The 14,611-nt window shown below is 40.0% G+C and overlaps 1 protein-coding gene across 2 annotated transcripts in view; it reads left to right on the top strand.

The window, feature by feature from the left end:
- Positions 1 to 14,611, top strand: part of LOC106582276 (alkylglycerol monooxygenase) — a 43,077-nt gene that overhangs the window by 14,715 nt on the left and 13,751 nt on the right. For both annotated transcript variants that reach the window (XM_082962698.1, XM_014165187.3), the window contains exons 5-12: positions 557 to 652; positions 2,898 to 2,964; positions 3,083 to 3,148; positions 3,231 to 3,310; positions 4,073 to 4,207; positions 5,591 to 5,707; positions 8,682 to 8,764; positions 9,048 to 9,150. In XM_082962698.1, the coding sequence (XP_082818824.1) occupies positions 557 to 652; positions 2,898 to 2,964; positions 3,083 to 3,148; positions 3,231 to 3,310; positions 4,073 to 4,207; positions 5,591 to 5,707; positions 8,682 to 8,764; positions 9,048 to 9,150 (747 nt within the window). The remainder of the gene's footprint in view (positions 1 to 556; positions 653 to 2,897; positions 2,965 to 3,082; positions 3,149 to 3,230; positions 3,311 to 4,072; positions 4,208 to 5,590; positions 5,708 to 8,681; positions 8,765 to 9,047; positions 9,151 to 14,611) is intronic.

Raw genomic sequence — 14,611 nt, 5'->3', positions numbered from 1 at the left:
AGTATGGAATACTGTTCTTTATCCATAGTCATTGAGTACGTTTACATGTACACTAATAATTTAATATTAAACTGATGAACTGATTATGGCAGTAGGCCCGAGTTTGACATGACTCTGCTTGCCTTAATTGGCGTACCGTAATAAGTATACGCAATCTTTTGAATGATTAGGACATGTAAACACATTAATCGTAGTTCTGGTGGTGTATTTGATATGCGCATGTGCTAGCATCAGCCAAGCGTGCCTCCCTCTTTAGCGCGAATGAAGTGTATTCAGAACAACTGAATGTATGCATCTTTTGAAGTAGTTTCACATACAAACTTTATATGTCCGAAGTCAGAATCAAATAGGCTTCTCAAAAACAACACTGTCGCTGGGGTAGAATGTTTATTTTGATTGGTGATTTCGGATGTGTCCATGTCAACAGGATTATTAGGGAAATTGTTTTTCTTGCAAAGCATCTAAACGATTCAATGGAACTGTTATATTAATCTGACTGTCCACAATGATCATCTTATTGTGTCCTTTTAACAATATTCATTGTGTCTGTCCTCAGGTGTTCTATCTCCCCATGGCGTTGGCAGTACCACCCTCTGTGTTCGCTGTTCACATCCAATTCAACCTGCTCTACCAGTTCTGGATCCACACTGAGGTAGATGTAGCCCACAGTACCACCCAGTCTCAGGTTACCATTATCTCTCCTCATTTAGGCCTGTTTGCTTATTTTCATGCCTAGTGAATGCGTCCCTGTTTAATGATGATTATTCATGTAGTCAATATTCTACAAGATTCATTATGCATATTTCCCAGTTACTGTAATAGCGTAAACTGTAAAATAATTCCGAGATGACTTTCAGTCAAAGTAGCTTTATCTCACTCTAGTCCCTATAGTAACTGCTGTTAAGGGGAGCTCAAGACAAACCTGTTTAATACAAAATAATGAAATATTCCTAACAGAAGCAAGACCAATCATTCTCCTTTAAAGTGATTGGTTGTATCATTTTTACAATCCCCAATCATTCTCCTTTAAAGTGATTGGTTGTATCATTTTTACAATCCCCAATCATTCTCCTTTAAAGTGATTGGTTGTATCATTTTTACAATCCCCAATCATTCTCCTTTAAAGTGATTGGTTGTATCATTTTTACAATCCCCAATCATTCTCCTTTAAAGTGATTGGTTGTATCATTTTTACAATCCCCAATCATTCTCCTTTAAAGTGATTGGTTGTATCATTTTTACAATCCCCAATCATTCTCCTTTAAAGTGATTGCTTGTATCATTTTTACAATCCCCAATCATTCTCCTTTAAAGTGATTGGTTGTATCATTTTTACAATCCCCAATCATTCTCCTTTAAAGTGATTGGTTGTATCATTTTTACAATCCCCAATCATTCTCCTTTAAAGTGACTGGTAGTATCATTTTTACAATCTCCAATCATTCTCCTTTAAAGTGATTGGTAGTATCATTTTTACAATCCCCAATCATTCTCCTTTAAAGTGACTGGTAGTATCATTTTTACAATCCCCAATCATTCTCCTTTAAAGTGACTGGTAGTATCATTTTTACAATCCCCAATCATTCTCCTTTAAAGTGACTGGTAGTATCATTTTTACAATCCCCAATCATTCTCCTTTAAAGTGACTGGTAGTATCATTTTTACAATCCCCAATCATTCTCCTTTAAAGTGACTGGTAGTATCATTTTTACAATCCCCAATCGTTAGGGGAATGAATGGAGTTGGAATCACTTCCATCTTTTAGTACACTATTAGTGAAAACAGTCATAAAATCACCATTTTCTGAGGGGTATAATTTATGATTTCTTTATAGACTTTTTTGATGTTGAATAATTTATTGGCATGCGATTCCCAGACCTGATCTGGGAATGAAAAAGTTTGAGTGAAGCTGCAAAAACCTTTTCATTCAAGATTAAACTCTGGCTGTTGCCAGACCACTCATTACATGGAAATAATGAATCATTTAAAATCATTTCCCAGACTGACTGTACAATCAGTGGTAGACTTTAACATCAAAATGTCTGTAAAAGTTGCACCCAAAGAAAAATCTGATTCTTCTGAAATATATGCCTTATGGCATGATCTGTAAGGATTTTCTGTGTGTGTGTGTGTGTGTGTGTGTGTGTGTGTGTGTGTGTGTGTGTGTGTGTGTGTGGTGTGTGTGTGTGTGTGTGTGGGGGGGGGGGCCGTCTGCTTAATAGAGTGATTAAACAGCCATACGTGTCAGATTATGAATGACTGAGATATTGTTTTGGAATGCTTGTGCATGCATTCATTTGTCTGTCTGGAAGGAAGTGTGTGCGTTCATATGAGCTAGTAACTACTATTACAAGCATGCCTGTATGCATATGTGTATGTTCAAGTGTATGTAAGAGCATTATCAACATTTATCAACTTATTTGTATTACTTTTAAATCTTTTTAATGACTTTTAATCTTATTAACACTTTGTTCTAGCTAGCTATTTGTGTAGGTAGCTATCAAGTAAACACAAACTGCTTTTTGGTCTTGGCACCGCTCTCCATCCTAGTGTTGCTTTTACTTCCATTTTATAAATATTGTTCTTTCCATCTGGGAATTTGGCCAACTCACGATTTCTGTCATTAGACCTCACTCATCAAATAAGAAAATGCTTTAGTCTTATAAAAAAGGTTTCTAGCCAGATACATTTAGTTGCTACTGTATGTTAACCAAATTGCCAAAAAAGACCCAAGGAGTGCACTACCAGTTAAAACATACATTTGCGAGAAACCTCTATTAAAATCGTTTTTTAATCCAGGACTAGGTTTAATCTATGTCCAGCCCAAATTGTGGCAACTAGGCTATACATTTTTGTATTATTTTTTGTTTAATGTATATACATTCTCTGTCTTTCAGGTGATCAGAGATATGGGACCTCTGGAGTGGGTCCTAAACACCCCCAGTCACCACAGAGTTCACCACGGTAAGAAAGAAAGCCTCTTCTTCTCTCTCAAACACACTTATTCTTACCATATTTGACGTGAGCTGATCAGTGCAGAGTTGGCGAAAAAGGAAAATGATGTGTTGCATTTCATTGGCAGGGCGAAATGAATATTGCATTGATAAGAATTACGGGGGAGCTCTGATAATATGGGACAGACTATTCGGTAAGTAAATGTTCACAGGGTGAGTGCTTGTTGTAATATGGCATTGTCGTTATAACTACAATCTCTTATTTTGATTTATCAGGTACCTTTGCTCCAGAGGGCGATAAAGTTGTCTACGGTCTCGTACACAAAATAAACACATTTGAAATCCTCCATATTCAGGTTAGTCCCAAGAGAAAATACAAAATACAAGATCATTTTCTTATTTTCTGTGTTTTATTTTGCACACTGTAAGATATAAACTACTAGACTATAAATGCATATACAAGCTATCAAAGAGCAAATTGTCACAGTGTTTAGACTGAGCTGACACTGCATGCAAACTGTCTGATTGTTCCTGTATTACATCAGTGGAATCAAACCATTTGTAGAGCAGTTACTCTGTCAGTATATACAAGTAAATGTTACCACTGGAACAGCCATGTTACTCTCAGTCAGTATATACAAGTAAATGTTACCACTGGAACAGCCATGTTACTCTCAGTCAGTATATACAAGTAAATGTTACCACTGGAACAGCCATGTTACTCTCAGTCAGTATATACAAGTAAATGTTACCACTGGAACAGCCATGTTACTCTCAGTCAGTATATACAAGTAAATGTTACCACTGGAACAGCCATGCTGTAACCATAACATTATTACGCAACTTTAAACAAACCGCCCAGCAGAGGTGAAAGAATCCAATAAAATTAAATACTAGAAGTTGTGTTTGATTATTTTCTCTGCATTTACCGCTGGCAACTTACCGCACGAGCGATCCCTCCCAAATGGAGGGACGTTCTCGACACAGTATTAATTAACGCACAGATTAGCATTGACAACCATGAATATGTAGTAATATCAGGGCTTTTATAGTAAAACTTCTTATGTTATATAATGTGACTGTAATGTGACGGTATATCTTTTATATTTTTCCTTTAGTTCCATTACTATAAATACTTGTGGAGGAGGTTCAACAGATACAAGAATATCTTCAATAAATTGGGCGTCCTCTGGAAAGGACCAAGTTGGAAACCTGGCAAACCAAGGCTGGGTGATCACGCAGAGGTGCCCGAGGTATTGCCACATTCAAAATGAAGACACGTTTTGTCATTAGAGGGAGAGAGAAAACGAGAGAGCGATAGTGAGAGAGGGTGTGTAAGACGTGGGGAATCATGGAGAGAAAGAGAGTGTGAAGAGGGAGTTGAAGACAGTGTTCTAGCATTTTTGGTGTATCTGCATTCCCAAAAGGGACACATTTGACACTTTCATTCTTCATTACCTATCACTATGACGTAAAGAAAAACACTATCCTTACTATCCAAATGACTCACAGTGTTCTCACATGAAAGATTCACATTTTACACAGCCTTTACAATGAAACACCACACCAAATACATCATTTTTAAAAATGTTGTATTTAACTAGGCAAGTCAGTTAAGAACAAATTCTTATTGACAATGACGGCCTAGGAACAGTGGGTTAACTGCCTTGTTCAGGGGCAGAATTACATATTTTTTACCTTGTCAGCTCAGGGATTTGATCTAGCAACCTTTCGGTTGCTGGCCCAACGCTCTAACCACTAGGCTACCTGCCACCCCAAAAGGGGGGAACACAATAAGCTAATTTTCACTTTAAATAGTAAGTCTGTGGGTACCCTGCTAGGGATCAAAAGGGTGTGTGTGTGTGTGTGTGTGTGTGTGGTGTGTGTGTGTGTGTGTGTGTGTGTGTGTGTGTGTGTGTGTGTGTGTGTGTGTGTGTGTGTGTGTGTGTGTGTGTGTGTGTGTGTGTGTGTGTGTGTGTGTGTGTGTTACTATAGTGCCAGTCAGGAGCCCCAGCGGTTGGCTTTGAAATAGTGCTGATGGTGGCACATATTTAGGCCCTTCACACTTAAAAAAAACCTCCACCCCTCGACTTTATGATTAAATTGGCCCCTTAACTCTTGCATGGTGATTCTAAACATGTGGAGGGTGCTGGAATTTGACTGAAATATCTTGAAAGGCTTGCCATTGTAGGCCTAGACGGGTGCGTTGATATTTTCTAAGGAGAGAGTGAGAGAGAAAGAGAGAGAGTGAGAGAGAGAGAGTCAGGGTCGAATGTGTTGGCTTTTGAGGCTAAGCAGAGCTGTGGGCTGGAACACCTACAAGGGTAGTGATGTGAAGGAAATCCACATGGGGCTAACTCACCCAAGACCCCTGGAAACCCCCTGCAAGAAACCTGTAACAATTCAACATGTAGTTCTCTACAATTTGGTGTTTTAAACAAAGTTTAAGGTACATACAGTATAGATGTTCTGTAGTGAATCATTTCAAAGTATCTTATTATCTGCGAACAGACAAGCCATGACAATATGGCCAGTTAAAAAATTGTAGCATTCAGGAATGATGTTTTATTGTATTATCTTTTTGCTTAGCTGTATTATATTGCTGTTTTAATATTTCTGATTTATGTCATTGACAGGTTACTGGAGAAGAGCTGCCATACAATCCCAGTTGGCCTCTTGCTCTGAAAGTCTATGTCTGCATACATGGTCTAATGTTGTTGGGTGTTTACCAGGATCTGTTTGAGTCAAGGCTGGTATGTATTGTCAATCCCAAGAGTTACCAGTCATAGATAATCAACTGGGATTGAAAACACATGGGCTCTATCTTATTTTAGCCATTTGAAATAATGTAATTTTCATTTTCTTTGAAGGAACGAAGTCACAAACATTCTGTTTATTTTAGCTTATGACATTCTTCATTGGGTTGTTTTTCTACGGTATTTACCCAGAAAAATAGTGGCTCGGCTACCATCAAGTCAGAATGACTCACTGTCAGTCCTCTTTAAAATAACCTTTGTCTATTATTTTCCACTCTCAGAGCCAAAATCCCCCCCCCCCCCCCCTTCAAAAAAATTCAAGTCAGGTTTCCTCAGTAGTTATCTTTGGACTGCTTTTTTCCCCAGGCATAGTTTTGGTTAGCCAAAATGTGCTGTCCCGCCCAGCCCTTCAAACTGAGACAAAATGGCCTGTCTTCATGTGATTCCTACCTCCATGGTGTTCCCTTAGTTGTGGTCCTCCCTCCACATAGGCCCACAGTCAAAGAGTTCCCTCCTGTTATTGGCCACCAGCGCATGAAACAGCAGCATAGCAGCTGGTGGTCTAACAGTGAACACAAACGCCTTAATTGCCAAGTCAACCATTTCCCAACCATTTCCCAACCCAACTAGCCTTTAGAATGCTGTAATCGGGATTTCCAGGGAAAATAACAAAGTTAAGACCTTGGCCTGACTATAACTCATGTCCATGTATGTATGTATACCTCCATGTTCACTAGGCACGTATTTACCGTGACTATTGATGATGCAGCGTAGCACAATTTATGGTCTTAGTGTTAATTCAAAGATGCACGGCCCTCGTGTCGCTACAAGATGCACGGCCCTCTTGTCGCTACAAGATGCACGGCCCTCGTGTCGCTACAAGATGCGCAGCCCTCATGTCGCTACAAGATGCACGGCCCCCTATTTCAGGTTGGGTAATTTTACGATGAGAACAGACAGGTAAATTGACCAAGTCGAAATGCTAATTCCTCAACTCAGAATCCAACCAATCTCTTGTCCTGAAAATAATAATGGTAGTGATGATAACCATGATAATAACAAGTTCATCTCCAGGTCTCTGGGGATATAGAAACAATAACATTATCAGTCCAGTGCTGGAGTCACTGAAGCACCAACAGATGGTGAATTTCTTTTATTTTCACTCACTGTTATTGTTGAAATATGATATGGGACAAAATCAAAAATGTGCGCACTGAGCCGGCATGAAAATCCAATCATTTAAGTTGAGTCTAGGGTCCATTCCCCCAGGGTAGAGATAGTCAAAGTAAAGATCATGTAACCTAACTGACCTGCTTTGTCTCCTGGGTAACAGTACCAGTGGGTGCAAGACAGCATAATAACCCAATCAAATGTAATAAATAAATAAAATACAATTACCAAATAATACAATGCTGAATAGATTGGTAATTCGCTTACAATAACTGTGTAGTTACTGTATTACTGCCAATGTAGACCTCGTCTGAAGCATTACTGACTGTAGTGATGGTTACGTTCACTGTGTGTCTTTGGAATCCATGTAATGGAAACACATTAGTATAGTTGATTCATAACCTCTTATTTGCCCCAATTGAATACATACAGTAGCGCCCTGCCTATACTTTCCCACGTGTGGGTTATGGGAATATGGGGTATAACGATTATAGGGCCTGTACCATATAAACATGAAGAAATACTACTTTATTGCTTCCTGCTGATATGTTGATGCCATGTATGGCCTGTTGGGAATGTACATTGTTGTGTATGTACTGCATGGAAGGAGACCAGTGAGGTTTGCATGTCAGGGCCTCTGGGTGGAGTGTTGAAGATCCAACCCCTGCTCTGGCAGACCAATCTAGTCCCTTAGGAGAAGCTAGTCTTACAGCTGTCTTTTAGGTTAGGAACTTAAGGCCATGTATTTTCACCACTCATGTATCCATCCACAGGTTGGGGTTGTCTGCGAACAAAACACAAACAGCTCACCAAGGTCAATGTCAATGTGTACAGTATAGGACTAGTGTTCTTCGTAGTGTTTGCTTTGGCTTGATGTGTAGCGGTACTGAGAGCTATGTAGCGCAGCGTCTTCCACTCTGGTCAAGTCCCTTAGCGGGACTCAACAGACATGGTCAGAGGTAATATCCCTATTATATTGAGCGTGAGAAAGGGAAAGGGGATACCTAGTCAGTTGCACAACTGAATGCCTTCAACCGAAACGTGTCTTCCACATTCCACCCAACCCTTCTGAATCAAGAGAGGTGCTGGGGCTGTTTTAATTGTGTGAGTCATGGTTACTGGCAAGACTCTACACTACATTGTGTAGAGGAGATAGATGTAATATAATAGCTTACTGGGCTATTAAAAGGAACAAGGTTCGTGACTTCACTCGTAGTCAAATCTCCTGTGCCCATAATTCACCATACAGATGCAGGATCTTAATTTGAGCCAGTTTGCTTCAACAGAAAAATTATCCTACAGCAAGAGGAAATGTGAATTATTATGTTGATTATAATTTATGGACATTTTTGTAGGGGTTGTGTAACGCCCTGGAGTCACACATAAGTGCATGTTTTTCCGTTGTGGTTTTGTGGGTAATTGTTTCTGTCATTGTGTTTCACCTGACAGGACTGGTTGGCTGTCAGTTTCTTGTTTTGTAATTGTATAGTGTTCCGTTTAAGAATTAAATATGATGAACACTAACTCCGCTGCATTTTGGTCCACTCTCTCTCATGGCAGTCGTTACAGGTTGATACATTTTCTGTAAGGGAAAATCAAGTCTGAAATTTCAAGGAGGAAAGACAAACATCAGAAGCCTTTTTAATCCTGAAATACAATTTAAGTTTTATATTTCCTGCATTGCATGAAAGTTCTCCTGCAACAGGGTTTTCAAATTAAGATCCTACGTCTGTACTTGATGTTTATGTATTTTTCCCATAACTTTTTCTCATGATAAGCATTATTTGTGTGTCTGTTATAGATTCTATCCCAGGTGACTGTTCTGATGATGACTGGCTACATTCTACTCAGTCTGACCTCCATTGGCTTCATCATTGACCAACGGTACTATACTGTCACATGTTACTGTACTGTTATCCATCACTGTAAATGGCTTGGAATTTGCACACACAGATTGGTCTTCTTCAAGGTTATGTGGTCCAACCTAATTTAAGTCTAACAATTTAGAAAATTGACATAGAAAAAAACTTCAATAATGACTGATCAATAGATTCTCTCATATCTATTGGATTTCAATACCATGACTGAATTGACTTGAATCAATTGAATCGAAATGCCACTTCAACCAGTTCCTTATTGGCGGTTGTTACGATCTTTCCCTATGCAGGCCAACGGCATCCATGTTGGAGTTGCTGCGCTGTGTTCTGATGATGATGCTGCTGCGATATGGCTACATGATGGCACCGGCACCACTGGTTGTGCCCATTGAGGTAGGAGACTGACCATGCTGCTACTACAAAACATTTTAGAAACCCCTTTTGGAGATGATACGATGTGCTAATCTAACATTTATGCCCTCGTCTGAGGCCATAGAGGTGTGATAACGGTATCCTACTGTAATGGAATGCTAGAGATTTAAGTAGGCATTTACCCAAACCATTTCATTGTCCCAAACATTTTACTAGAAAATACAGACATACTGTACGTGACAATGAGACCGAAACATACTTTCAGAGGTATCAATTAGTGTAATACAACCCTATTAACCAATCAATAACAATGTTGTTTTTAACGACGACCATGTCAAAGAATGTCAGAAAATAGTGCACCTAGCAGAATGCCCTCCAGGCGATGGTGGGGCGTGGTGTGTGGGGGGAGCTGCCACGTTGATGATGAGCGGAGTCGACAGCCAGTTTTTAGGGGCCATTAGACCTAGTTAGAGCATTGGCCCTTCCTGTAGCCAGCCATGCTCTGTGGATGAAGCTGCATTGTGTTTAGGTATAACAGTAGGCCACTACAGTAGAGTGTGTGTATCCCTGTATGAGTCCAGTGTGCCTCATTGTGTTTGTGCGTGTGTATGAGAGAGAGACCACGTGTGTGTGTGTGTGAACCGTCACTGGCTCCGGCCCCACATTTACCTGTGATGTATGACACTTGCGGTGGGGTTCTTGATCATGGCTGACCTTTCATTACTGGCCTCTCTCTCACTCCCTTGTTCCCTGCCATCCCAGGCAGTGCGAACTGCAACACTTCTGGAACCAATTAGTCTAGTCTGCCGCTAACCAAAGCTGGCTGATGAGATTCGCACGTGAGCGCTGCGGCTGAATCGCTACTTTTATTGCGTGACTCCACATCTGCACACTCAGGTGTTCAAAAAGGAGACGAGTTTTTTCAGACTTTTTTTTCTTCAAGATGATAAAAACATTTTCATTGTGATTTATTCACTAAATGCTACATGGAAGTATTTTCTACATGACATCTTTGTTTTATGTACTCTTTCTGCGAATGACTCATTAGGTCCTATTTGATGTCTCAGTATTTCAGTTGGAGCGTAATAAATGTTGCCTGTGCAAGTGGTGCCCATTGAAAAGAATTACGATTTTCATGAAACGTTTCCTGACTTTGTACCTTGTTCCCCATTACTACAAGTGAGGCAGCAAAGAAACCGAGGTACAGTAATGATATATTGTCCTGACGTGTGAGGTGAACGGCCAACTCAGTTGCTGGCGGGAGGTATTTTGAAGTCGCGCAGATCAATTAACGCTGGGGACTGAAAGTAGTCACTCATTCGATTCCACTATTAAAAAGAACTACAAAAAATAGGTTGAGTTGAAGCACTTAAAGCCCACTGGTCGTGATATACAGCACCCTTAAAGCTCACTGTGGTATTTATAGTGGCTCTGGAGATTTCCCTTGTAAAGCTGCAGGCTTGACCTGTAAACCAAGGCTGGGGTACCTCTCACCCTCCATTCCCCACCCACACCCAATGTCTGAGTAGCACACATGGAGCCAGGCTGTATTAGGTAGAATGGTGGTGTGTGGGCGGGCGTAAAGTGTGTATGTGAGAGAGAATGTGTGTGTGTGTGTGTATACACTGCCGTTCAAAAGTTTGGGGTCACTTAGAAATGTCCTTGTTTTTGAAAGAAAAGCAAAAAAAAATTGTCCGTTAAAATAACAGCAAATTGATCAGAAATACAGTGTAGACATTGTTAATGTTGTAAATGACTATTGTAGCTGGAAACGGTAGATTGTTTATGGAATATCTACATAGGCGTACAGAGGCCTATTGTCAGCAACCATCACTCTTGTGTTCCAATGGCACGTTGTTTTAGCTAGTCCCATGTTTATCATTTTAAAAGTCTAATTGATCATTAGAAAACCCGTTAGCACAGATGAAAACTGTTCTGATTAAAGAAGCAATAAAACTGGCCTTCTTTAGACTAGTTTAGTATCTGGAGCATCAGCATTTGTGGGTTTGATTACAGGCTCAAAATGTCCAGAAACAAAGAACTTTCTTCTGAAACTCGTCAGTCTATTCTTGTTCTGAGATATGAAGGCTATTCCATCCGAAAAATTGCCAAGAAACTGAAGATTTCGTACAACGCTGTGTACTGCTCCCTTCACAGAACATTAATGATGTAACATATGGTTTTTAGGCTCATGGTCTGTCTGCCTGAAGGCCTGAAGGCGTAAGGGAATGTGCTGTAGAGCCCAGTTAGACTCTCTCCCACAGTCGTTAAGGTGCTACTCTCCCAACAGGTTAACCCCCTCTCTAGTGAAGTCATAGCAATTTAAGAGAACTAATAAAAATTCACCTGACCGGTGCATTGGAGAAGGAACCTCTGATGGGCTCTTCTCAGCCCTGCTGTGAGAATGATGAATCACTTTGTATTCAAAATGAGTCACTCACTGCACTAACAATGAGAAAAGAGTTGTCGGATTCAGTATCATGAGGAGGCTACTTTGCCAATGAGGGTCTGTTTGCAGTTGGCACTTTTCGCTGTGAGCAGGGCTCATATAACAGTATATAACTGAACCCACAAGTATGCCAGAAATCGTCATAACTTATTCATTCATCATATTAGATTTTTTTCCTCTATTTTGTGTAACACTTATTTAGATTTTCTCCAAATTTGAGGGGGAAAAAATATTCCATTGGGTCACAACAATATTATCAAGTTCACGTGAACACCAAAGCTCACCTCAGCTCATGGCAGCTCTGATCTAGCCCAACACCTCACCCATCCACAAAAACATGTCCCATAAACCCATAGTTCCACCCATTGTTGACACCCCAACCCTGAATGAAAAGATAAGACAGCAATCCGTGAAAATCCACTGTTATCTGAGAGATCTGTTTCCACTAGCTCATTTTCAGGTCTGAGAGGTTAGCGTTAGAGCCCTTTGAGAGACAATGCCTGGTAGCAGAAACACACCGAAACGCCTGAGGTTAAGGGATCATTTTGGGCTATGGAAAGTCTGAGAGAATGACATCATCTGAATGCTCCCAGGGATGGAAAGCAAATCTCCTCTTTGGCAAAAATTGAGGGATTTGCAAGAAGTGTGGGCTAATAGTGTTTTCTCCAAGTAAACAGTCCAAACTTCTGCCTGTGTGAAATAGTATCAGTCAATGTGCTGGAGTTCACGTCACTCAACAGTAAGAAATGGTTTATGTGTTGTCAAGGCTCATGCCAGGTAAGGCCATGGAAATCTAAAAAGATTGCTTGTTTTTTGTGGTAATTCTTGAAAGCCATTTCTGAGTAGGAGTGCTGATCTAGGATCAAGCGCCCCGTCCATATAATATTATTAATAATGATCTAAAGGCAAAACTGATCCTAGATCAGCACTCTCACTCTAAGACACTTTATGAATAATGGCTCTGACTTGATATCCTCAAACCAAAGCACACCATAATAGTTGTCTTAGGATAATAATAATTAATAATTAACTGACCCTTAATCGTAAATGATTAATCAATGAACTACAAAACCATTACCAATAATATACAACATGACTAGATGGCAAATTTACAATCCAAGGAAACACTTATGTACTTACAGACTCATATGCCATTTCTCCTTGAAATCCAGCTGTTGTCTCACTTGTCCAAATTCCATGCCGCAACAACAACGCTCTCAAAACAAGTTCTGTATGTATTAGTCACAATATTTTTTTTATTTTTATTTCACCTTTATTTAACCAGGTAGGCAAGTTGAGAACAAGTTCTCATTTACAATTGCGACCTGGCCAAGATAAAGCAAAGCAGTTCGACAACAACAGAGTTACACATGGAGTAAAACAAATATACAGTCAATAATACAGTAGAAAAATAAGTATGTACAATGTGAGCAAATGAGGTGAGATAAGGGAGGTAAAGGCCAAAAAAAGTTAATGGTGGCAAAGTAAATACAATATAGCAAGTAAAACACTGGAATGGTAGATTTGTAGTAGAAGAAAGTGCAAAGTAGAAAGAGTTAATGGGGTGCAAAGGAGCAAAATAAAATAAATAAATATAGTAGGGGAAGAGGTAGTTGTTTGGGCTAAATTATAGATGGGCTATGTACAGGTGCAGTGATCTGTGAGCTGATCTGACAGCTGGTGCTTAAAGCTAGTGAGGGAGATACGTGTTTCCAGTTTCAGAGATTTTTGTAGTTCGTTCCAGTCATTGGCAGCAGAGAACTGGAAAGAGTGACGGCCAAAGGAGGAATTGGCTTTGGGGGTGACCAGAGAGATATACATGCTGGAGCGCGTGCTACAGGTGGGTGCTGCTATGGTGACCAGTGAGCGGAGATGAGGGGGGACTTTACCTAGCAGGGTCTTGTAGATGACCTGGAGCCAGTGGGTTTGGCGACGATTATGAAGCGAAGGCCAGCCAACGAGAGCGTACAGGTCGCAGTGGTGGGTAGTATATGGGGCTTTGGTGACTTAACCTCTCTAGGGTAGGTGGCACCAAATCGTCCCACCTACGTAACAGCCAGTGTAATCCCGTGGCGCGTTATTCAAAAACCTCAAATGCAAAAACTTCAATTTTTCAGACATATGACTATTTTACACCATTTTAAAGACAAGACTCTCGTTAATCTAACCACACTGTCCGATTTCAAAAAGGCTTTACAACGAAAGCAAAACATTAGATTATGTCAGCAGAGTACCCAGCCAGAAATAATCAGACACCCATTTTTCAAGCTAGCATATAATGTCACATAAACCCAAACCACAGCTAAATGCAGCACTAACCTTTGATCTTCATCAGATGACAACCCTAGGACATTATGTTATACAATACATGCATGTTTTGTTCAATCAAGTTCATATTTATATCAAAAACCAGCTTTTTACATTAGCATGTGACTAGCATTCCCACCGAACACTGCCGGTGAATTTACTAAATTACTCACGATAAACGTTCACAAAAAGCATAACAATTATTTTAAGAATTATAGATACAGAACTCCTCTATGCACTCGATATGTCCGATTTTAAAATAGCTTTTCGGTGAAAGCACATTTTGCAATATTCTCAGTAGATAGCCCGGCATCACAGGGCTAGTTATTTAGACACCCAGCAAGTTTAGCACTCACCAAAGTCAGATTTACTATAAGAAAAATGTTATTACCTTTGCTGTCTTCGTCAGAATGCACTCCCAGGACTTCTACTTCAATAACAAATGTTGGTTTGGTTCAAAATAATCCATAGTTATATCCAAACAGCGGCGTTTTGTTCGTGCGTTCAAGACACTATCCGAAAGGGTAAATAAGGGTGACGAGCATGGCGCAATTCGTGACAAAAAAATTCTAAATATTCCATTACCGTACTTCGAAGCATGTCAACCGCTGTTTAAAATAAATTTTTAGGCCATTTTTCTCATAAAAAAGCGATAATATTCCGACCGGGAATCTGCGTTTAGGTAAAGAGACGAAAGAAAATAAAGCATTCGGTCGACTCGGGCAT

The sequence above is a fragment of the Salmo salar genome, chromosome 02, assembly GCF_965601325.2.
Source record: "Salmo salar chromosome 02, fSalSal1, whole genome shotgun sequence".
NCBI lineage: Eukaryota > Metazoa > Chordata > Actinopteri > Salmoniformes > Salmonidae > Salmo > Salmo salar.
Note: the sequence above shows the minus strand (reverse complement) of the source record. Positions and strands in the feature narration are given on the sequence as shown.